Genomic DNA, 22308 nt, shown 5'->3' with positions numbered 1-22308 from the left:
TACTAAGCTTTTGTAGCTTTTCATTACAAATGAAGACAGTTTCATGTTTTAGTTTTGTTTGTTTTATGTCTTCCTAAAAACAGGGGAAAACGCTTAGCAACTCCGCTGGCCCTAAGTGGTTTGGTGTTTATCAAAAAAGAGACTGATGACTGGTCTATGTGTTGTGTTATGTGCCTTGTTGTGCCAAGGGTACTTCTGAGGGTGAGGATGCTGTACTACCTGAAGGCGGAGGTCCTGGGAGAGGCTGCTGCCCAGTTCCTGGAGGGTATTCCTGCCAGGTACAAAGTGCACCACGAGGGCACCCATTAATCATACCACCTACTTATCTAGGTCCGGGAAACCAGACTAAAGTTAATGGCTGATTTGTGTGTGTGTGTGTTATCTCTGCAGTAAACTGGAGGTGGCACTGCCTGACATCGACTACATCGAGATCCCAGCAGGCTGGTGGGATGCAGAGGCAGATAAGTCTCTCCTCATAGGGGTACACAAACATGGTAATCCTCTAGTCTAGGGTCTCCTGTTTGTCAGACCCTCATGGCTCTTACTATACAATCCAATTTTATGTACATTGAACAAAAATATAAATGCAACATGTAACAATTTCAAAGATTTTACTGAGTTACAGTTCATAAAGAAATAAGACAATTGAAATAAATTCATTAGGCCCTAATCTATGGATTTCACGACTGTGAATAAAGATATGCATCTGTTGGTCACAGCTACCTTAAAAAAAATAAAAAAAAAAGTGAATCAGAAAACCAGTCAGTATCTGGTGTGACCACCATTTGCCTCATGCAGTGCGACACATCTCCTTCGCATAGAGTTGTTCAGGCGGTTGATTGTGGCCTGTGGAATGTTGTCCAACTCTTCTTCAATGTCTGTGCGAAGTTGTTGGATATTGCCGGGAACTGGAACACGCTGTCGTACACGTCGATCCAGACAGCATCCAAAACATGCTCAGTGGGTGACATGTCTGGTGGTTATGCAGGCCATGGAAAAACTGGGACATTTTCAGCTTCCAGGAATTGTGTACAGATCCTTGCAACGTGGGGCTGTGCATTGTCATGCTGACACGAGGTGATGGTGGCGGATGAATGGCATGATAATGGGCCTCAGGATTTCGTCAGGTATTGCTAAATTCAAATTGCAATCAATAAAATGCAGTTGTGGCTTTTGCCTGCCCATACCTGCCTATACCATAACCCCACCACAGAGCACCATGGGGCTCTGTTCACAACGTTGACATCAGAAAACCGCACCCTGTCTGCCATCTGCCCGATACAGTTGATACCGGGATTCATTCGTGAAGAGCACACTTCTCCAGCTTGCCAGTGGCCAGTGAGCTTTTGCCCACTGAAATCAGTTACAACGCTGAACTGCAGTCAGGTCAAGACCCTGGTGAGGACGACGAGCGCAGATGAACTTCCCTGATACGGTTTTGACAGTGTGTAGAAATTCTTCAGTTGTGCAAACCCACAGTTTCATCAGCTGTCCAGGTGGCTGGTCTCAGACGATCCCGCTAGTGAAGAAGCTGGATGTGGAGGTCCTGGGCTGGCGTGGTCTGTGGTTGTGATGCTGGTTGGACGTACTGCCAAAATCTCTAAAACGACGTTGTGGTAGAATTTAACATTTCATTCTCTGGCAACAGCTCTGATGGACACTCCTGCAGTCAGCATGCCAATTGCACGCTCCCTCAAAACGTACGACATCTGTGGCATTGTGTTGTGTTACAAAACTGCACATTTTAGAGTGGCCTTTCATTGTCCCCAAGGTACACCTATGTAATGATTATGCTGTTTAATGAGCTTCTTGATATGTCGTACCTGTCAGGTGGATGGATTATCTTGGCATGGAGAAATGCTCACTAACATGGAAGTAAACGCATTTGTGCACAAGCTTAAGCTTTTTGTGCATATGGAACATAAACGGGATCTTTTATTTCAGCTCATGAAACATGGGACCAACACTTTACATGTTGCGTATATATTTTGGGTTGGTGTATTTCATGTTCCAGTATATTGAAGTCATGGTTTAGCCATTTCAGAAGATCATACATCAACCTTGGTTCTAGAGAATTTCAGGGTGTGCAAGCTTTTTTATTCGAAGACAGCACTAAAACATCTTATTTAACGAATCAAGGTCGTGATGATCAGTGGATTAGAGTCCGCTTTTAAAGACATGCTCCGGAACTTTGGGGACCATTAAGTATTTTTTAAACCTCCCACTTTGGGCTGTGTGTCAATGTGTAATTTGTACATGCATAATCTATGATCAGAATTACTTTCTTACCTCAATTAGCCATGAAATCCCTAGTTTGACAGTGACTGTTTTTCTGGAAGCTGTGCTTTTCCCAAATTGGGCCAGCCCCCTAGCAATTGGAGTTCTAGCCAATAATCTTCAGCCCCTCGCCATTTGAGTGACAGCTAGCAAAATGCACACACAGCAGAGCGAGAGTAATGATGTGGTGCACATATGTGACGTAGCCTACCACATATCACAGTTACTAGTCGTTGATAAATTGATTATACATTTTACATTAATAGTAGATTTAAGTCTAAAGCCGCTGCCGTCATTACCATCGGCGCTCAGTAACCCTGGCACCTGGTGTCTCCTCAGGGTACGAGCGGTACAACGCCATGCGGGCCGACCCAGAGCTGTGCTTCTTGGAGCGGGTGGGCATGCCTGATGTCACAGCGCTCTCAGCCGAGCAGAGTGGAGGAGAGGTGATGGCTGACCTCACTGACAGGCAAGAACCACCTCCGCCTTACTGTAGGGCACAAGTCTTATTTGTAGGATGGCATACAGTAATATAAACATACGCAGTACCAAATCTCAGGTGCTGTGTACGAATGTGAATGTCAACCAATGTCTGCATGCCTCAAAATGTAATGTATCAGCAATACCTCAAATCTAGTTCCTCTAAATACATCAATAAATCCTGCGTGGTCAAGCTGACTCTGGTGATGGAGTAAGTGATGCAATTTTGTGGTCTTTATCTTAATTGTTGGTTCTTTTTAGTAATTGCAAAAGTGATGACGTGAAAGACGATCCTGAAAGCAAGCAAGAGGAGGGAGGAGTGGAAAGGGTTGATAATAAGGTACGGACTCTCGAGTGACTCAGCTAAATGAAAATTAAGGATTCAGTATCTGAAAAGGTTGAGTTGTGAAGTTATCATTTATTTTTGCTCCAAAAGGATGAAACCAGCTCCAGCAATGATGCAATGGACAAGCATGACATTGTTGTTCAAGGTAAGTGTTCAGCTACCTTTGAACTTGTCTTTTTGAATAAAATGTCTTACAAACTGGAGAATCTGTGAATGCATATAGAATATGGGGGTTTTACCAACTCCAAGTTCCACCTCAATCATTTTCTACCGGTGTCACGTGGGTTAATCTACAAATAGATTGCCTTCAGGGGAAGTGTAATTTTGTCAAAACGTAGTTTTATTTCACCTAACATTCAGTCATAAAAAGCAAATGTTTAACTTCATAAAAAACGAGTTTTCCCATCTCAAAAATGGCTATAAAAGTTACTATATAATGCATGTAAATATATGTGAACAAAGCTTTGATCTGATTCTGTTACTTTCCAGACACAGGACACAGGGTCCAGGAGGGCTTTGGCCAGGAAGAGTTTGGCCAGGAGGGCATGGAGCTGAAGGGTCGCCCTCTGTGGCCCGCCGGCCCTAATCTTACTGCCAGGCTGCGTCGCCTCATCACAGCTTACCAGCGCTTCATGCGGCGCGAGCCCCTGCGTCATGACTTCTTGCTGCCAGGGGCAAGCCCGGGACCGATGTCCTGGCAACTGGGGGAGGAGCTTAGGCACTGCACGGCAACTGCTGCCAAACCTGACCCTCTCTTCCTGGAGTGGCAGAGAAGGTGGGTGATGATGTCAGAGCAAAGGTGGGTGATGTCATTGATCCCCTACATTATGTGCTGCCTCGGTCCCGTTCCCTTTCGGTTCTTTGCCCCTTATCCCCCCTCTATGTTCACTGATCTGTAAGGCCTGGGTATATCTTAGCAATACGATGATGTCTCCAGCTAGCATTCCTATAAACTAACTTTCACATAGCATATCCTTCAAGATCTGTCAACACCTGCTAGGCAAGGGGATGAAATTGGACTTTTTATGTCAGACATAATATAAAAATGAAGTCGGAATTGCTTTTGGCTGAGATACCCACAGCTGATGCCTTGGGCAGTCACATGGTCAGTGCATGTCCCCTTTATAAAAGGCTTATGGTAGGCCTGTGTTTTTATGAGCAGGTGGACACGGCGTGAGCAAGCAGATTTCTACCGCACCGTGTCGTCGTTCGGCGTGGTGTATGACCCGGAGAAGAAAACCTTTGACTGGAGTCAGTTCCGCTCCTTCGCCCGGCTGGAAAGGAAAACGGACGAGAGCCTGGAGAGATACTTCAGCAGCTTTGTGTCCATGTGCCGCACCGCCTGCAGATTGCCCCCCAGGAAGGACGAAGGTAACTACTCCACAGGAGGCAGAGCAAGAGAGCTTGCCCTTAAAGGTGCAATAAGTAGGAATTTAATCCACGAATGTACCCACATTTCTATAATATGTAAATAGTTTATGATTAGTGAATGCTAGGGTTGCAAAATACCAGTAGCTTTCCCAAAATCCCCAGGTTTTCAAAAAATCAAGGAATGTGCAGGAAATCAGTAATCATCAAACCAGAATTTTTTAACCCTAGGGAATGTCATAATGTACTTATTTTGTTAGATTCATCTTTCTATTCGTTGAAATCTTCTTCTTTTTTCTTAAGGCATTTTACCTGTCGCGCTAATTGTTTGGTCAGAATCTAGCATGGAAACATGGGAATTTGTAGCTATGCTGATGTTGCCTCCCTTTTGAGGCACATGTTGCTAGAAAACCACACTGCACTTGCCCAGGCAGAGCTGCGCCAACCGTGGCAAAAGCCAATGTGATAAACTTTCTAGAATACTTTTGTGCTATGAAACTAAATAAATAATCCACTTGGAACCACAAAACATATTTTCTACATTCAAAATAGTGTAGTTAGACAAAGCAAGGAAATAATTAACATGATGTTGTTTTATTGGTATTTGCAGCTGTTGTTGCTTAGTAATGCATCCAGCAAGCTTCTACAACATCTTACTCAACCTTTAACCTCTACAGGATCACCCCCCCCCTCACGGGACAGTTAAGCTAATGTAGGCTAATGTGATTAGCATGAGGTTGTAAGTAACATGAACATTTCCCAGGACATAGCATATGGGCAGAAAGCTTAAATTCTTGTTAATCCAACTGCACTGTCCAATTTACAGTAGCTATTACAGTGAAAGAATACCATGCTATTGTTTGAGGAGATTGCACAATTATGAACTTGAAAACATATTAATAAGCCAATGAAGCACATTTGGGCAGTCTTGATACAACATTTTCAACAGATATGCAATGGTTTAGTTGATCAGTCTAAAACTTTGCACATACACTGCTGCCATCTAGTGGACAAAAATTGCACCTGGGCTGGAATTAATACATGATGGCCTTTCTCTTGCATTTCAAAGATGATGGTACAAAAAAAAACGCATGTTTTTTTCTTTGTATTATCTTTGACCAGATCTAATGTGTTATGTGCTCCAACATTTAATTTCACATTTCCACAAACTTCAACGTGTTTCCTTTCAAATGGTATCAAGAATATGCATATCCTTGCTTCAGGTCCTGAGCTACAGACAGTTAGATTTGGGCATGTCATTTTATTCGAACATTTTTAAAAAGGGTTATATCCTTAAATTAACAAAAGTCTGCCAAAGGAAGTTGTGTTAAAAGGATGCTTCACTTTATAGATTTGTTTGCGTATTTTAGCAGTGCTTTCGAAAGCATGGGGAAGATAGGTGGAGGTTAGTAGATTTATGACAGTATTATTTTTACAATAGTAGTGACATTGCAATGGCGTGATTTGAATGATACAATTATATTAAAGTAAGCCCTCCATCTGTCTGTCAGGGCCTCTGGACCACAATCTGTTTGTAGAGCCCATCACGGAGGAGCGAGCAGCACGCACTCTCTACCGCATCGAACTGCTGCGCAAGGTCAGAGAGCAGGTGCTGCGCCACCTGCTGCTGGGCCCAAGGCTGCAACTGTGTCGGCCCAGCCTTTACCTGCCCGTGTGGTGGGAGTGTGGCAAACACGACCGCGACCTCCTGATTGGGGCAGCCCGCCACGGCCTTAGCCGCACCGACTACTACATCCTCAACGACCCGCAACTCTCCTTCCTGGAGGCCCACCGCAACTACGTCCAGAAGGAGAATCACAAGGGCTACCATCCTGGGGTGCACCACGCAGGCATGACCCCCTCACCCCACCACCACCCCTGCTGCCTGTATGAGACGGGCCTCGGCCAATGCCACTCTCCCCAGCCGCCGGAGTACCACCACCCAGCCTCCTCCTCCTCGTCGATCCATGCCCATTCTCACCCACACATCCACGTCCATGGTCACCCGCCAGAGATAGTGGGCACGGATCCCGGGGGCAGCCTAGGTATGGTGTCTGGGCCCAGGGAGAGCTTCCTGGACTGCCCCCCTCTGGATGAGTCCTTGGAGTTGGCCTCACTGCAGCAAGAGGGCCTGGCCTCAGATTCCCTCCATTGCAAGTCTGCCAAGGAGGCCTTCAACGGGTTCCCCTTCAACTCAGCGCAGGGTGGCCAGAGCATGCTCAACTCGTATGGTGTGCAGGGGGAGCTGAATGGCGAGCAGTCGGCCGAAATGGACCCTATCATCTCGGGCAAGCTGCGCAGCGATGTGTTGGTGGGGGAGCAGGGCTCCTCTGAGGAGACGGGCCTCATGGCGCCCTCGCTGGAGCTGGACCAGGAGCTGCAGGCGCCCTGGGAGAGCACGGACCACGCCGGCGCCGCAGACATTTTCAACGACGCTGACCCTATCCTGGGGGCGCCCGCCCTTGAGACGGAGTTCCTGGACCCTGAAGAGCAGCCGGGAGATGGGGGAAGGGAGGACAGAGCAGGGGGAGTGCTTGATGACTGCCTGGGTATCCCCCCCTCCCGGAGCGACCCAGGGGAGCCGCTACCCTCCAGTTATATGCTGTTCAAGGACATCGGCGTGAGCGAGGAGGAGCCTGCTCAGGAGCACACCGACCTCTCCGCAAGCTGCCCTTCACCCTACATCCCCCCTCCGCCCCTGTCACTGTCCCATATGACCTTGTACCCCCACCACCAGGGTGATGCCGAGGAGCCAGAGGAGAAGCTGAGCAACTCGGACGCCGTCGCCCACATGCCCAGCTCCAAGGAGAGAGAGGCAGAGGATGATGTGGCCTTTGAGTTTGACAAAGAGATGTCTGTGAACAGTCTGTATCTGGTGGGGCCGGAGCAGGGCCTGGAAGCCTCAGGTATATCATGCGAGGACTCTCACCAAGAGGAGCCCTTCGAGGGTGCCTGCGATGGGACGGGAATGGGATCTCCAGTAGAGTCATTTGAGGCTGCTCTAGAGGGGCCAAGGGAAGAGACTTTAGAAAGGGACATGGCCTTAGAGCCAGCGGAGGAGGGGCTTCTAGAGGGGCAGTTTGAAGAACCCTTGGAGATGTCACCCATGGATCCCCAGGAGGAGGAACCAGTGGAGGGGCCTCTGGAAGACTCTTGTAAAGACCCAGCACCAGAAGAACCATTCGCAGGGCCATTGGAGGAGCATTACGACGTAGAACCAGAAGGGGCCTCCGAGGGGCCTGCCGAAGCAGAGAGCACTTTCAGCGAACACACACTACCCACTGTTGACGCAACAGACTCTCTGCCCTCGTCCCCCTCAGTCCCCACATCCCAGCCTGAGCTACAGATCAAACTGGAGTTCCCTCTAGACCCAGAGAGCTCTGAGAGCAAGTCGGACATCCTGGAGCCTGACAGCACTGTCCTCACGCCCAAACTGGAGCAGACAAAGGGGCTGCTGGAAGTGAAGGACGAGATCGAGGAGAGGCCCCAAAAAAGGGGAAAAACTCCAGGTAACGGTAGTTTTTTAGCAGTCTTTAAACATGTAGCATTGAAAATGACCTTTCCACGCACCTTCTACGGATGCCCTGTAGTTGAGATCTTGTGTTATGTACTAACCACTCCACAGCCTCCGTGGTGGACAGCTATGTAGAGGTGGCACGGTTTGCAGCCCCCATGTCCATGTGTGAGATGCCTGACAGTCTGCAGGATGCGAGGGAGCCTACCATCGCCCAACTGCTGCAGGAGAAAGCCCTCTACTCCTTCTCTGAGTGGCCAAAGGTATAGTCCCAGGGAGTTGACCCGCAAACCACTTCGAAAGCAGTTTGTTTCATGTTTGCCAAGGCAATTCGTTGTCACTATCGGGTTTACCGTTAGCTGCAAAGCAAGAAGTAAAAAAATATATATATTGATTTTCTAACTGATTTTCTTAATCATACATTTTCACGATATGTCGTCAATTTTGACAGCTAGGCCATCAAATCAATCAAATTTTATTTGTCACATGCTTTGTAAACAACAGGTTTAAACTGACAGTGAAATGCTTACTTACGGGTCATAAAAATAAAAAGAAATTGAAATCGTGACACAAGGAATAAATACACAGTGAATAACAATAGTGGTGAGTGGCACAGCGATCTAAGGCACTGCATCTCAGTACTACAGACCCTGGTTCGATTCCAGGCTGTATCACAACCGGCCGTGATTGGGAGTCCCGTAGGGCGGCGCACAATTGGCCCAGCGTCGTCCAGGTTAGGGTTTGGCCGAGGTAGGCCGTCATTGTAAATAAGAATTTGTTCTTAACTGAATTGCCTAGTTAAATAAAGGTAAAAAAATAAATAATAAATAAAAATAACATGGCTATATACAGGGAGTACCAGGTCGATGTTCAGGGGTACGAGTTAATTGAGGTAGCAAAGTACCAGGGTTTCCGTTAGCCAGCCATTTGCGGCTTTTGGCCAAAAAATGTATAAATGAAAAGCCAATGCAATAAAACTGTTGCAGGCCCCGCAAAAAAATCCCATTGCAAAATAATGCTTTTTATTAATTGATGGAAAGGCTAGTCAATTTTGTAGAATTAAATTGATCTGTGTGTATTTTCATTAGTCATCATCTTATTTATCAGTAGTCGTATCTTATTTATTCAACACAGCTATCACACGCGCACAGCATACAGATCCTATTTTGAGCGGGATTTCTCCTGCAGGTCCTCAGCTGGTTGCTCCACGAGTAAAACGTGTGCTTTTATAAGCCCATTCATTTGCTCAAACATTTGTAAATGCAATTGCGTGTTAAAAACAGTTTTGGTGCACAATTAAAAAGAGCTGCTACTTTTATTTCTCAACTGGTAATTGAAGCACGTTTCCCATTTACCATTCAAGTGCAGGCAACAGGCTATCAGCACATCACCCAGCACTTTACAATGTGAGCTGGAGGCAGTATGCATTTTGAAAAAATACTTATTTGTTTGAAACCTGATGGCAATTGTTTTAAAGGCTTCATAGGCGGCACGTGAGTTTCAATTTTGGGGAAGCTTACAATTTATCCTACCATTTCTGCCGTTTTGCGTGCCAGTTATGATTGTCATATGCACATTTTCGTTTAACATTTTAATTTCCATAATAATGTTTTTGTTTCTCAAAATCATTGTCACGTGGTTAATAATAAAAATCTGAATTAAAATGATATAACAGTGTAAAGTCAACTAATGCGAGATCACCAGCCATATGGATACATTGATACACCGTGATCCATTGAGCGCATTGAACTCATAGCTTTTAGGCCAATGTAGCAGTAGGCTTATAACTTCCATTGCTCTTTCATACCAAGGATTGGTGATTATCGAGGGGGAGATTGTTGGAAAGATTTTTCAAATACCTTACTGTGAGGAACTAGAGTTTTAATACAGTGCCTTCAGAAAGTATTCATACTCCTTGACTTATTCCACATTTTGTTTTTACAGCCTGAATTAAATATGGATTTAATACGCACAATACCGCATAATAACAAAGTGAAAACATGCTTTTAGTATTGGGAGCAAATGTATTGCAAACTGGCCGGCTGGGATGTCCTTGTGCCATCGCGCTCTAACGACTCCTTGTGGCGGATGCATGCTGACTAGGGTCGCCAGGTGTACGGTATTTCCTCCGACACATTGGTGCAGCAGGCTTCCGGGTTAAGCGAGCAGTGTGTCAAGAAGCTGTGTGGCTTGGCGAGGTCATGTTTCGGGGGACGCAAGACTCTCGTCCTTCGCATCTCCCGAGTCCGTACGGGAGTCGCAGCGATGGAACAAAACTGTAACTACCAAATGGATATCACAAAATTGGGGAGAAAAAGGGGTAATAAATAAAATATAAAAATATCTTTAAGCTGTGTCAAATTGGTTGTTGATCATTGCTAGACAACCATTTTCAGGTCTTGCCATAGATTTTCAAGTAGGTTTAAGTCAGAACTGTAACTGTAAGCCACTCAGAAACATTCACTGTAAGCAACTTCACACAACATACGTCATCCAAGCGCGCAACAGAAGAGTGTACTGTCTAGACTCAGTTTGTTGTTTCTATGAAATTGTTTTGATTTACCCCCTAGAGTCGATGTTCGCGCACCCGCAGAAATCTTATTAGTATAATAAAAAAATCCCCATAAAAATCTGTTTAAGTGAGAGATGTTTTTTTTGCATTGGATGTGTCTCAATCCGCCGATGTCGCACTTCAAATGGCAAAATTATCCTTGGAATGACCTTCTTAAAACAATTCCATATAGATTTGTAGAACCTCCCCTGACTTAGAACAGGGCTTGGACTGTTAAGGGTTGAATCATTTTGAATCATAGCTCAAGTTTTAATTGCTACGGATTCCGCAATGCAGTTTGCCTTTACGGTTGGGATCGTAAGTTTGTTCCGGATTCCTGTTAAGTACCAGTTAGCTGCTACCCGTCATGAAAACAGAGCAGGCCTATGCTAGCAGCGCAAGCTCACCTGTGTTTTTATCCACAGCTGGGCACAAATGCTTTAGGTGTGAAATGATTTCCACTTAATCACAAGATAAGGTGGAACTGAAAAGTAGACAGGGATTTGTCTGCCCTAAATGCAAGAGATCTTACGGCTGCTCGCTCAGCTGCGAGAAAAGGATAACCTGCTTTCTAAGTACACCGACCTTGCCCAGGCAAATCTCCATTATAAATGCCTCCTATAGCAAAGCTGTCAATGAGTCGACGGCGTTGATTTGTCCCAATCCAAAGGACAAATGTTAAGATCCCCTCTCTTCGGCCCAGTCTCCGAAGAGAGGGGATCATGCTCTGCTTCAGTATGTCACAGTACATGTTGGCATTCATGGTTCCCCTCAATGAACTGTAGCTCCCCAGTGCCGGCAGCACTCATGCAGCCCCAGACCATGACACTCCCACCACCATGCTTGACTGTAGGCAAGACACACTTGTCTTTGTACTCCTCACCTGGTTGCCGCCACACACGCTTGACACCATCAGGACACAGGACATGGTTGCAGTAATCCATGTCCTTAGTCTGCTTGTCTTCAGCAAACTGTTTGCGGGCTTTCTTGTGCATCATCTTTAGAAGAGGCTTCCTTCTGGGACGACAGCCATGCAGACCAATTTGATGCAGTGTACGGCGTATGATGGTGGCCACACAAAATATTGACACTTTGGGCCCAATTTGGACATTTTCACTTAGGGGTGTACTCACTTTTGTTGGTTTAGACATTAATGGCTGTGTGTTGAGTTATTTTGAGGGGACAGCAAATTTACACTGTTATACAAGCTGTACACTCACTACTTTACATTGTAGCAAAGTGTCATTTCTTCAGTGTTGTCACATGAAAAGATATACTCAAATATTTACAAAAGTGTGAGGGGTGTACTCACTTTTGTGATATACTGTGTATATATATATATATATATATATATATATATAATATATGTGTATATATATGTATGTGTATATGTGTATATATGTGTGTGTGTGTGTGTGTGTGTGTGTGTGTGTGTGTGTGTGTGTGTGTGTGTGTGTGTGTGTGTGTGTGTGTGTGTGTGTGGCTGTAATGTAACAAAATGTGGAAAAAGTCAAGTGGTCTGAATACTTTCCGAATGCACTGTATCCTTTATCTGAACACCACTGTGTATTTTTTACTACCTTGTTAGCACAGGGTAATACTGAATGTATTATTAAGAAACACTATCTTATCTACTGAAGTTGCTACAGATTTTGAGTGTATGAACAATACACCATCACATATTCTGCATTCCTCTTGTGATTATTTGGTTGATAAATGTAATGCCAAATTAAGGGCAACCATTGATGCCATAGCTCCAGTAATGTTGAAAAAGACCACAACCATATGTAGAGTACCTTCAATGAGTGAAGAAACAAATCAGTTAAAGAGAAATTGCAGAAAGGCAGAGCAGAGGTAGAGAAAGTCAAAGTTGTAGGTCCATTATGATATTCTGGCAATAGAAATGCCAGACGGGCTACTTTTTCTAACTTGATCAATAATAATGAAAATAATTTGAGTGCTCTAATCGACCATTGATGGCCTGATAAATCCTACCCCCGCAAACCTATGTGAACTTTCCTATCCTTTGCGGCATATTTCTGAAATAAGATTGCAACCATTAGGCAGGGTATCAGTCAAGCAAGAACTGAGAAGTTTGATATGTGCCCTAACCTACCATGCAAAGATACTATGGAGTTATTTTCCCTGGTTGACACAGACATGCTCAGGAAAGTGATATCAAACTTAAGCCTTCTGCCTTCTCGATCCTTTCCCCACCACCTTCTTCAAAACAGTCTTATTTGAAGAAGTGCAAGCTATTGTTAATCACTCACTTTCCCCGCTGCACTAAAAACTGCTATGGTGAATCTCCTTCTGAAGAAAAGTTATCTAGATTCTTAAGATCTTAGCAATTTTCGGCCAATCTCCAACCTTCCATTCTGAAGCAAAATTCTGGAGCAATTGGATTTTAAACAGCTAAATGTTTTCTAAGTGCCAACTGTATTTGAAAAATTCCAATCTGGTTTTCGTGCCCAGCTCAGAGACAGCCTTAGTGAAAGTGGAAAACAATCTTAGAGCCAACACATATGCCAAACAGCTCTCTGTCCTTGTACTCTTGGATTTAAGTGCTGCATTTGACTTTGTTGACCATGATGTCCTTCTGGACAGACTGGAGAGGTGGGTCTCCGGTCCAGTTCTAAATTGGTTTAGGACCTATTTTACCAGTCAAATTTTTTGTCATGCATAGTGAACAAACACTACATGGCCAAAAGTATGTGAACACCTGCTCGTCGAACATCTCATTCCAAAATTGTGGACATTAACATGAAGCTGGTTGAGAGAATGCCAAGAGTGTGCAAAGTTGTCATCAAGGCAAAGGGTGGCTACTTTGAAGAATCTCAAATATAAAATATATTTCGATTTGTTTAACAGTTTTTTTGGTTACTACATGATTCCATTTGTGTTATTTCATAGTTTTGATGTCTTCACTATTATTCTACAATGTAGAAAATAGTGAAAAATAAAGAAAACCCTTGAATGAGTAGGTGTGTACAAACATTTCACTGGTACTGTATAAGAGATCTTAAAACAGGTTTTTAGCTTTGCTTTTCCTTAGGGTGCTTTTTTTGTCTTTCAGTTTTTGTTATTCTTTTGTTTTTATCCTCTTATGTTGATTGTGTAGTTAATAATCTTATTTTCGTAGTTTTTTTTTTATCAGTTTTTTCCCGTGAAGCGCATTGCGTTGCATTCATGTCTGAAATGTGCTGTAGAAAAGTTTGATTTGATTGTCCTGCTGAAAGGTGAATTAATCTCCCAGTGTTTGGTGGAAAGCTGACTAAACCAGGTCTCTTTTTTGTCCTAAAAAATTCCCCAGTCCTTAACGATTATATTACAAGTATACCATAGGCATAGGATTACAAGTATACCATAGGGTATATGACTACAAGTGTACCATAGGGCGCCACACAATTGGCTCAGCGTCATCCGGGTTAGTGGGGGGTTTGGTGGGGTAGGCCGTCATTGTAAAATAAGAATTTGTTCTCAACTGACTTGCCTAGTTAAATAAAGGTAAAAATATATACCCATAACATGATGAACCCACCACTAGGCTTGAAAATATGGAGAGTGGTACTCAGTAATGTGTTGTATTTTATTTGCTCTAAATATAACACTTTGTATTCAGGACATCTTGTTCAGGGGCAGAAAGACAGATTTTTACCTTGTCAGCTCGGGGATTCGATCTAACAACTTTTCGGTTACTGGCCCAACGCTCTAACCACTAGGCTACCTGCCGCCCCTAAATATAAAGTGAATTTCTTTGCCATATTTTTTGTAGTATTACTTTAGTGCCTTGTTGCGAACAGGATGCATGTTTTGGAATATTTGTATTCTGTACAGGCTTCCTTTTCACTCTGTTGATTAGGTTAGTATTGTGGCGTAACTACAATGGTGTTGATACATCCTCAGTTTTCTCCTATCACAGCCATTAAACTCTGTAACTGTTTTAAAATCACAATTGGCCTCATGGTGAAATCCCTGAGTGGTTTCCTTCCTCTCTGGCAACTGAGTTAGGAAGGACGCCTGTATCTTTTGTAGTGACTGGGTGTATTATACACCATCCAAAGTGTAATTAATAACTTCACGATGCTCAAAGGGATATTCAATATCTGTATTTTATTTTTTACCCATTTAGCAATAGGTGCCCTTCTTTGCGAGGCAGTGGTCTTTGTGGTTAAATCTGTGTTTGAAATTCACTGCTCGACTGATGGACCTTACAATTATCTGTATGTAAAAATCATGTCAAACACTTATTGCACACGGAGTTAGTCCATGCAACTAATTAGGTGACTTGTTAAGCACATTTTTACTCCTGAACTTATTTAGGCTTGACATGACTAAGGGGTTGAGTACTTATTGACTCAAGACATTTTAGCTATTCATTTTTAATTAATTTGTAAAAAATATAAAAACATAATTACACTTTGACATTACGAGGTATTGTGCGTGTAGGCAAGGGCCCAAAAATCTTAATCCATTTTAAATTCAGGCTGTAACACAAGAAAATGGGGAAAAGGTCAAAGGGTGTGAATACTTTCTGTGTATTATCATTCGCAAAAAAAAAAACTGTCCTACATTTTCACGCAGCAGGCCAGGTACTTCTATGCGTGCTCAGGCGCGCACAAGCCCTCAACATTACCAGGACAGAGAAACCAGACACATGCTCACATGGCGCACTCCAAACAAAAGACAATAAATAAAAAAAAAATATGAATCTTGTGATTGTTATGAAATGAGTGTAGCAGGTTGTGAACTCTGTAAACAATGAGAATGCATTAACAGAAATGAATGTAACCAAGAGACAAGAGATTAACAGTACATTTACAAGAGATTATGTTTACTCTTGGATACATACTGTATGTAATCGGGATTTGTATTATTTTTTTAATGATCAAAGGGTAAACAATTCACACAATGAATGCGCAAGAATTGGCGGAAGACAGCGTAGCCATTCGGAGAGAGACTCACCTATATCTTCGCCACACACCCCTCCGCTTCTTGTCTCAACAGTTTGAGTTGAGTTTATTTTATTTTTATTTTTACAGGGACATTGCACATTAATCAACATTTCAGTAAAAGTGACGGTTTTAGCCAGCCAGCTTATTTTCAACTGCAGTCCCTGGGCAGGTTATTAAAAATAATTAGAATAACAATACAGACGAGAGCAGTGAGCACACGCAGAGCAACATACTGTAGGACAAGCAAGACGTAGCATGCAGACAGAGCAACATAGCACAAAAAGGCAAGATTTTAAATTATACTCAAGACACATTATCTTCACGCATATTTTAGATGCTTTTCACTGAAAGCCGCAACTCAATAATCAGCTAGACCTATTGACCGGCTTGGAATTTCGTGATTTTAGGGTCAAGGCCATTTGGCCTTCAAGAGGTGCCCTATCTGCCAGGGCACCAGGGCCATCTAATAGGGCACCAAGGCCATTAACCAAAATAGCCGATTAAATTGATTTGAAAACCAAAAAACAGTAGCTATTCTGCCGTGTGCGCATTGCTGCTCTTATAATGTGAAGAAATAGCCTAATAGTTTTATCAACATTTTAAGCTAAACTTTCTGATCTGTTGCCACAGCCTCATTGCTTTTAGAAGGTTTTTCGATGTACAGTGGTTGTATAAATTTGGGATCTATAGTGTTCCACAACTGTCCCAGAGTATGTTTGGAATATTTATTTCTCGCACAGAAGGACAAGCTGACCAATAGAATAGGTCAACTTTTGTACTATGGGGGATAGTAGATAGACATAGTGCTTTTGCTGTTCGTTAGGCCTACTCATCTTGTTAGGTGATGAAAAGTATATGTGCACAATTCTTTTAACATCTTCAATAAGCGCCTCGGGTATTCGATAAGGACACGCACTGTTGCATCCCCGACGTGTCTGTCTTCACTACTTCAGAGCTGCTACGCCTGTGAGAAGGACCCAATCACGTGACGGGCATTTGCTAATAAGAATTGAGATATCTGAGAGAGCCATTGGCACTTTGAGAGGGCGCAATGGGCACTTTGGCCACAAGGCATGTATTTTTTAGGGGGCATTACAGAAACCGGCTGCCTATTGCCATGTGTGCTGCCCAAATTGTTGGCTTCCCAAATAGGCATAGTCCTACAAGTTTGTGATTTGAAACAATCCATATCAATTTTTTAAAAGAAGCTAATGATCCTCGATTCCTCTGTGGCTAAGCCATTCTTTCTTTTGAAGTTTTTGGAATTATTTTATTTATTTATGTATAGCCTGTAGTAATTATATAATTTTCACAAATGTATTTTATTTACTTCCCTATAGGACCTGCCACTATGCAATTTCGTTCCTGTTCTATTGGTTTTCATATTAACTTTTTTGCGTTGTCCAGAAGCCAAAGGCACAATCCTAGTCATAGCAACCCATCCTAGTGGTTGCATCTTTAGATTCCCCCTCTTTCTAAGTTTTCATCTCTGTCACATATGGAACCACTATCAGTTGCGCTGTTTAGAATGGTGTTTTCCCAGGTGCGCTGTTTAGAATGGTGTTTTCCTGCAAATTGCGTTTTGGCAAATGTTTGAAAATTGTGCTTTATTGACTGCTTCATTACATGAGTTGCATGTTCTGTTAATATGCATTACCATAATCTAAATGTGATTTCTGTCAATCTGAACACAATGGGTAGATGCCTAATGGGTTATGCACTCAATGCATATGGGTATGCAACATTTCTCAAATGGACGGTAAATTAAATCTTCCCGGTCACATCTGGCACCACATTTTCCTAATGGAAACCCTGTGATGTACATGCTGGTAGGGTTAAAGTAACTTAGCTTCAGGCTAGATAATAGACTGTAGCAGCAGCATATGTGTGAAAGTGTGTGTGTGTGTGGGTGGAGTCTGGTGTGTGTGCATAGAGTTATTGCAAAAAAGGGTTAATGTAAGTAGTCCAGGTAGCCATTCGATTAGCTATTTAGCAGTCTTTTGGCTTGGGGCTAGAAGCAGTTCAGGGTCCTGTTGGTTCCAGACTTGGTGCAACAGTATCACTTGCCGTGGGCAGTACTCACCACCCTCTGTAGCAACTTGCGATCAGGTGCCTTGCAGTTTCCCTAACAAGCGGTGATGCAGCCAGTCAAGATGCTCTCAATGGTGCAGCTGTAGAACCTTTTGAGGATCTGAGGGGCCATGCCAAATCTTTTCAGCCTCCTGAGGGAGGGAGAAGAGGGGCTGTTGTGCCCTGTTCACAAATGTGTGGGTGTGGGCCATTAACTGGGAACCAAGGGAATGAGACATGGGGCTTTTTTGTGCAACTTTGCCTTGCAGGACCGGGTGATCATCAACCGCCTGGACAGTATATGTCACGCCATCTTGAAGGGGAAGTGGCCCTCGTCCAGCCAGCAATATGACTCTCCCAGCTCTCTGGCAAACACCTGTGTGCCCAACAGTGTGCACCAGAGGGCTGGCTTCATCTCAACCAGGGTTCAGCCATCCCAGAGCCTTAACTTCAACATCCCAGCCCCTTCTGTTACCCGCCTGCCCAAGGTGACTATCCCATGTTCATGCTTTGTCCCTTTCTCACATCATAATTCATAACCATTGTTGTGGAAAATCTTATTTTATGTTTTTGTAGATATTCACCTTTCTATTGTCAGTATTCGTTAATATTCTTCCATTCTTCTTCCATTTCCATCCCGTTCAGTACAAGCAAAGAGGTGCCGGAGAATGCAGCCCAGGAGGCTGGAGGTTGACATCCTTGCCTCTCTTGCAGGAGAGGCTGGTGGCGCCGCCCTATCTGCCCGAACTAAAGCGGGGTAGGCGGTCGTTTGAGTACGAGGGCGTGGTGCTCAGTAAGCAGTGTCACTCAGGGGAGAAGATTCCCCTAACGGTGCCGCACAGAGGCGGGGCGCTGCTGCTCAACGGCTGGCAGGAGGCGGCCATGGACCTCTCCAAGGCCGGGGATCTGGGCATTGGGGGCGAAGTGGCAGCCACTGTAGGTCACATGAGCCACCAGGTCCATCCTAGTTCCCACAAACTGCCTGCCATGGGCGCCATGCAAAGTGTCATTCAGAGTGCCATGCAGGGCTCGGTGGGAGTAGACATGGCCGGGATCCTGCAGGCAGGTCTCATCCACCCTGTCACCGGCCAAATCGTCAACGGCAACCTGAGGCGCGACGATGCCTTCATGCGCCGAAGGAGAGGCAGACGGAGAAACGTGGAGGCAGTCGACATGGGGTTCGTCAAGAGCAGAGGAATGCACGTCCCGGAACAACAGGTTTGCAAAGTCAGAAGTGCTTTTGGTTTTGTGAACAGCAAAAATGACAGCTTAATGGTACTAGTTTTCTACCCCTCCTGGTTTTGATGATAATTACTGTGGACCTGTCCCCCTACCAAGTCCAGGGGGAAGGACAATAAAGTTCACTCTTGTGGTTTCGTGCTTGGAGGAGGCAATTCATGTGCATTGGTATGCAAGGTTGTGCCACTAGAGCTTCATACTAGATTTGAGTGGTGAATCAAGGACATCTGATTATGAGTTCTCTCATTTTTTCCTCTACAGGGTAGGGTAGAAGTCATCAGCCATTCTGCGGTGTCGTCCACCTCCTCCCCACCGGAGTGCCCCCCGGGACCCTCCACACCCACCCAGCCAGAGGTGGTGGCCATCGACAGAGAGGCTGCCAACAAGGGCCTAATGGAATGGCTGCGGCAGAATCCTAACTACAACATGGAACTGCCCACTTTTGCACCGGTGAGTTGATCATTGTCAAAAAAAAGTGTCTCCAGAAATCCAAGTTGGACGATTCCCTCTCCGTTGGAGGATTCCTGGAATCAAGAGGGAATAAGCAGGTGGAGGGAACCCATATGTTTTCTGAAATTGTGAGAAAGTTTATGTTAAGAGGGTTCAACTCAACAGCCGCTAGGTTTTATAGTAAGAGAATATTGTTTGGTTTAGTTCATTGGGATCCCTATTAGCTACAGCATATGCAGCAGCTACGCTTCTTGGGGTCCACATAAAACATACAAATAGATGAGAAAGTACAGAATAGTAATAGACAAGAACAACATAAGATATTACATTAAAACAATTTATTTGGAATTTAATTAAATAAGAGTTATATAGTGCATTCGGGAAAATATTCAGACCCCTTCCCTTTTTCCACATTTTACAGCCTTATTCTAAAATGTATTAAATTATACTTTTTTTACTCATCAATATACACACAATACCCCATAAAATGAAAATCGTTTTTTTCCCTTTTTAAAAAACGAATTATAAAAAATAACCAACATACTTTTATTTTGGGCTCCCGAGTGGTGCAGCGGTCTAAGGCACTGCTAGAGGCGTCACTACAGACGCTGGTTCGATTCCAGGCTGTATCACAACTGGCCGTGATTGGGAGTCCTATAGGGCTACGCACAATTGGCCCAGCGTTGTCCGGGTTAGGGTTTGGCCGGGGTAGGCCGTCATTGTAAATAAGAATTTGTTCTTAACTGACTTGCCTAGTTAAATAAAGGTTACATTTTTTTTTTTTATTACATAAGTATTCAGACCCTTTGCTATGTGACTTGATATTGAGCTGAGGTGAATCCTGTTTCCATAGATCATCCTTGAGCTGTTTCGACAACTTGATTGGAGTCCACCTGTGGTAAATTCAATTGATTAGACATGATTTGGAAAGGCACACACCTGTCTATATAAGGTCCCACAATTGACAGTGCATGTCAGAGCAAAAATCAAGCCTTGAGGTCAAAGGAATTGTCCGTAGAGCTCCGAGACAGGATTGTGTCGAGACACAGATCTGTGGAAGGGGTACCAAAACATTTCGGCAGCATTGAAAATCCCCAAGAACACAGTGGCCTCCATCATTATTAAATTGAAGAAGTTTTGAACCACCAAGACTCCTCCTAGAGCTGGCCACCTGGCCAAACTGAGTAAATGGGGGAGAAGGCCCTTGGTCAGGGAGGTGAGCAAGAATCCGATGGTCTCTCTGACAGAGCTTTGGAGTCCCTCTATGGAGATGGGAGAACCTTCCAGAAGGACAACCATCTCCGCAGTACTCCACCAATCAGGCCTTTATGTTAGTGGCCAGACGGAAGCCACTCCTCAGTAAAAGGCACATGACAGCCCACTTAGAGTTTGCCAAAAGGCACCTAAAGGACTCTGGTCTGAATGCCAAATGTCACATCTGGAGGAAACCTGGCACCATCAGTGAAGCATGGTGGGGGCAGCATCATGCTGTGGGGATGTTTTTCAGCTACAGGGAGTGGAAGACTAGTCAGGATCGAAGAAAAGATGAACAGAGCAAAGTACAGCGAGATCCTTGATGAAAACCTGTTCCAGAGCGCTCAGGACCTCCACACCCTTGGGGCAAGGGTTCACCTTCCAACAGGATAACAACCCTAAGCACACAACCAAGACAACGCGGGTGTGGCTTCGGGACAAGTCTTTGAATGTCATTGAGTGGCCCAGCCAGAGCCCGGACTTCAACCCGATCAAACATTTCTGGAGAGACCTGAAAATAGCTGTGCAGCGATGCTCCCTATTCAACCTGACCTGTTTTTGCTTTGTCATAATGGGGTATTGTGTGTAAAAAAAAAAAAATGTTTTTAACCAATTTTAGAAGGAGGCTGTAACGTAACAAAATGTGGAAAAAGTCGAGGGGTGTGAATACTTTCCGAAGGCACTATGTATGTACAGTACCAGTCAAAAGTTTGGACACACCTACTCATTCAAGGGTTTTTCTTTATTTCTACTATTTTCTACATTGTTGAAACTATAATTTTTGACCGTGTGTGTGTGTGTGTGTGTGTGTGTGTGTGTGTGTGTGTGTGTGTGTGTGTGTGTGTGTGTGTGTGTGTGTGTGTGTGTGTGTGTGTGTGTGTGTATCACACACACACAAGTATGTGAACACCTCTTCAAATTAGTGAAGTCGACAATTACTGAAAAACTCTTGACTTTCAACGTGGCACCGTCATAGGATGCCAACAAATCAGTTTGTCATATTTCTGCCTTGCTGGAACTGCCCCGGTCAACTGTAAGTGCTGTTATTGTGACGTGGAAACATCTAAGAGCAACAACGGCTCAGCCGCAAAGTGGTAGTCCACACAAGCTCACAGAACGGGACCGCTGATTGCTGAAACGCATAGTGCGTAAAAATGGTCTATCCTTGGTAGCAACACTTAGTACTGAGATCCAAACTGCCTCTGGAAGCAACATCAGCACACAAACTGTTTTTCCGGAGCTTCATCAAATGAGTTTCCATAGCCGAGCAGCCGCTCGCACACAAGCCTAAGGTCACCATGCGCAATGCCAAGCGTCGGCTGGAGTGTAAAGCTCGCCGCCATTGGACTCTGGAGCATTGGGAATGTGTTCTCTGGAGTGATGAATCACGCTTCACCATCTGACACTCCGACTGAGAAATCTGGATCTGGATGCCAGGAGATCGCTACCTGCCCCAATAAATAGTGCCAACTAAAGTTTGGTTGAGGAGGAATAATGGTTCAGGCTAGGACCCTTAATTCCAGTGAATGGAAATCTTAACTCTACAGCATACAATGACATTCTAGACGATTCTGTGCTTCCAACTTTGTGGCAACAGTTTGGGGAAGGCCCGTTCCTGTTTCAGCATGACAATGCCCCTATACACAAAGCGAAGTCCATACAGAAATGGTTTGTCGACATCGGTGTGGAAGAACTTGACTGGTCTGCACAGAGCCCTGACCTCGACAGCATCGAATGCCTTTGGGATGAATTGGAACGCCGACTGCGAGCCAGGCCTAATCGTCCAACATCAGTGCCTGATCTC

At 44.3% G+C, this 22308-nt stretch overlaps 1 protein-coding gene across 1 annotated transcript in view; it reads left to right on the top strand.

Moving 5' to 3' along the window:
* Positions 1-22308, top strand: part of chd6 (chromodomain helicase DNA binding protein 6) — a 122838-nt gene that overhangs the window by 82677 nt on the left and 17853 nt on the right. Inside the window, exons 24-35 of the mRNA XM_038966077.1 lie at positions 189-278; positions 391-494; positions 2617-2746; positions 3019-3097; positions 3194-3248; positions 3593-3878; positions 4266-4474; positions 5983-7980; positions 8097-8248; positions 17831-18049; positions 18207-18779; positions 19062-19250. Of these exons, the coding sequence (XP_038822005.1) occupies positions 189-278; positions 391-494; positions 2617-2746; positions 3019-3097; positions 3194-3248; positions 3593-3878; positions 4266-4474; positions 5983-7980; positions 8097-8248; positions 17831-18049; positions 18207-18779; positions 19062-19250 (4084 nt within the window). The remainder of the gene's footprint in view (positions 1-188; positions 279-390; positions 495-2616; positions 2747-3018; positions 3098-3193; positions 3249-3592; positions 3879-4265; positions 4475-5982; positions 7981-8096; positions 8249-17830; positions 18050-18206; positions 18780-19061; positions 19251-22308) is intronic.

This window comes from Salvelinus namaycush, chromosome 2, assembly GCF_016432855.1.
Source record: "Salvelinus namaycush isolate Seneca chromosome 2, SaNama_1.0, whole genome shotgun sequence".
Taxonomy (NCBI): domain Eukaryota; kingdom Metazoa; phylum Chordata; class Actinopteri; order Salmoniformes; family Salmonidae; genus Salvelinus; species Salvelinus namaycush.
Note: the sequence above shows the minus strand (reverse complement) of the source record. Positions and strands in the feature narration are given on the sequence as shown.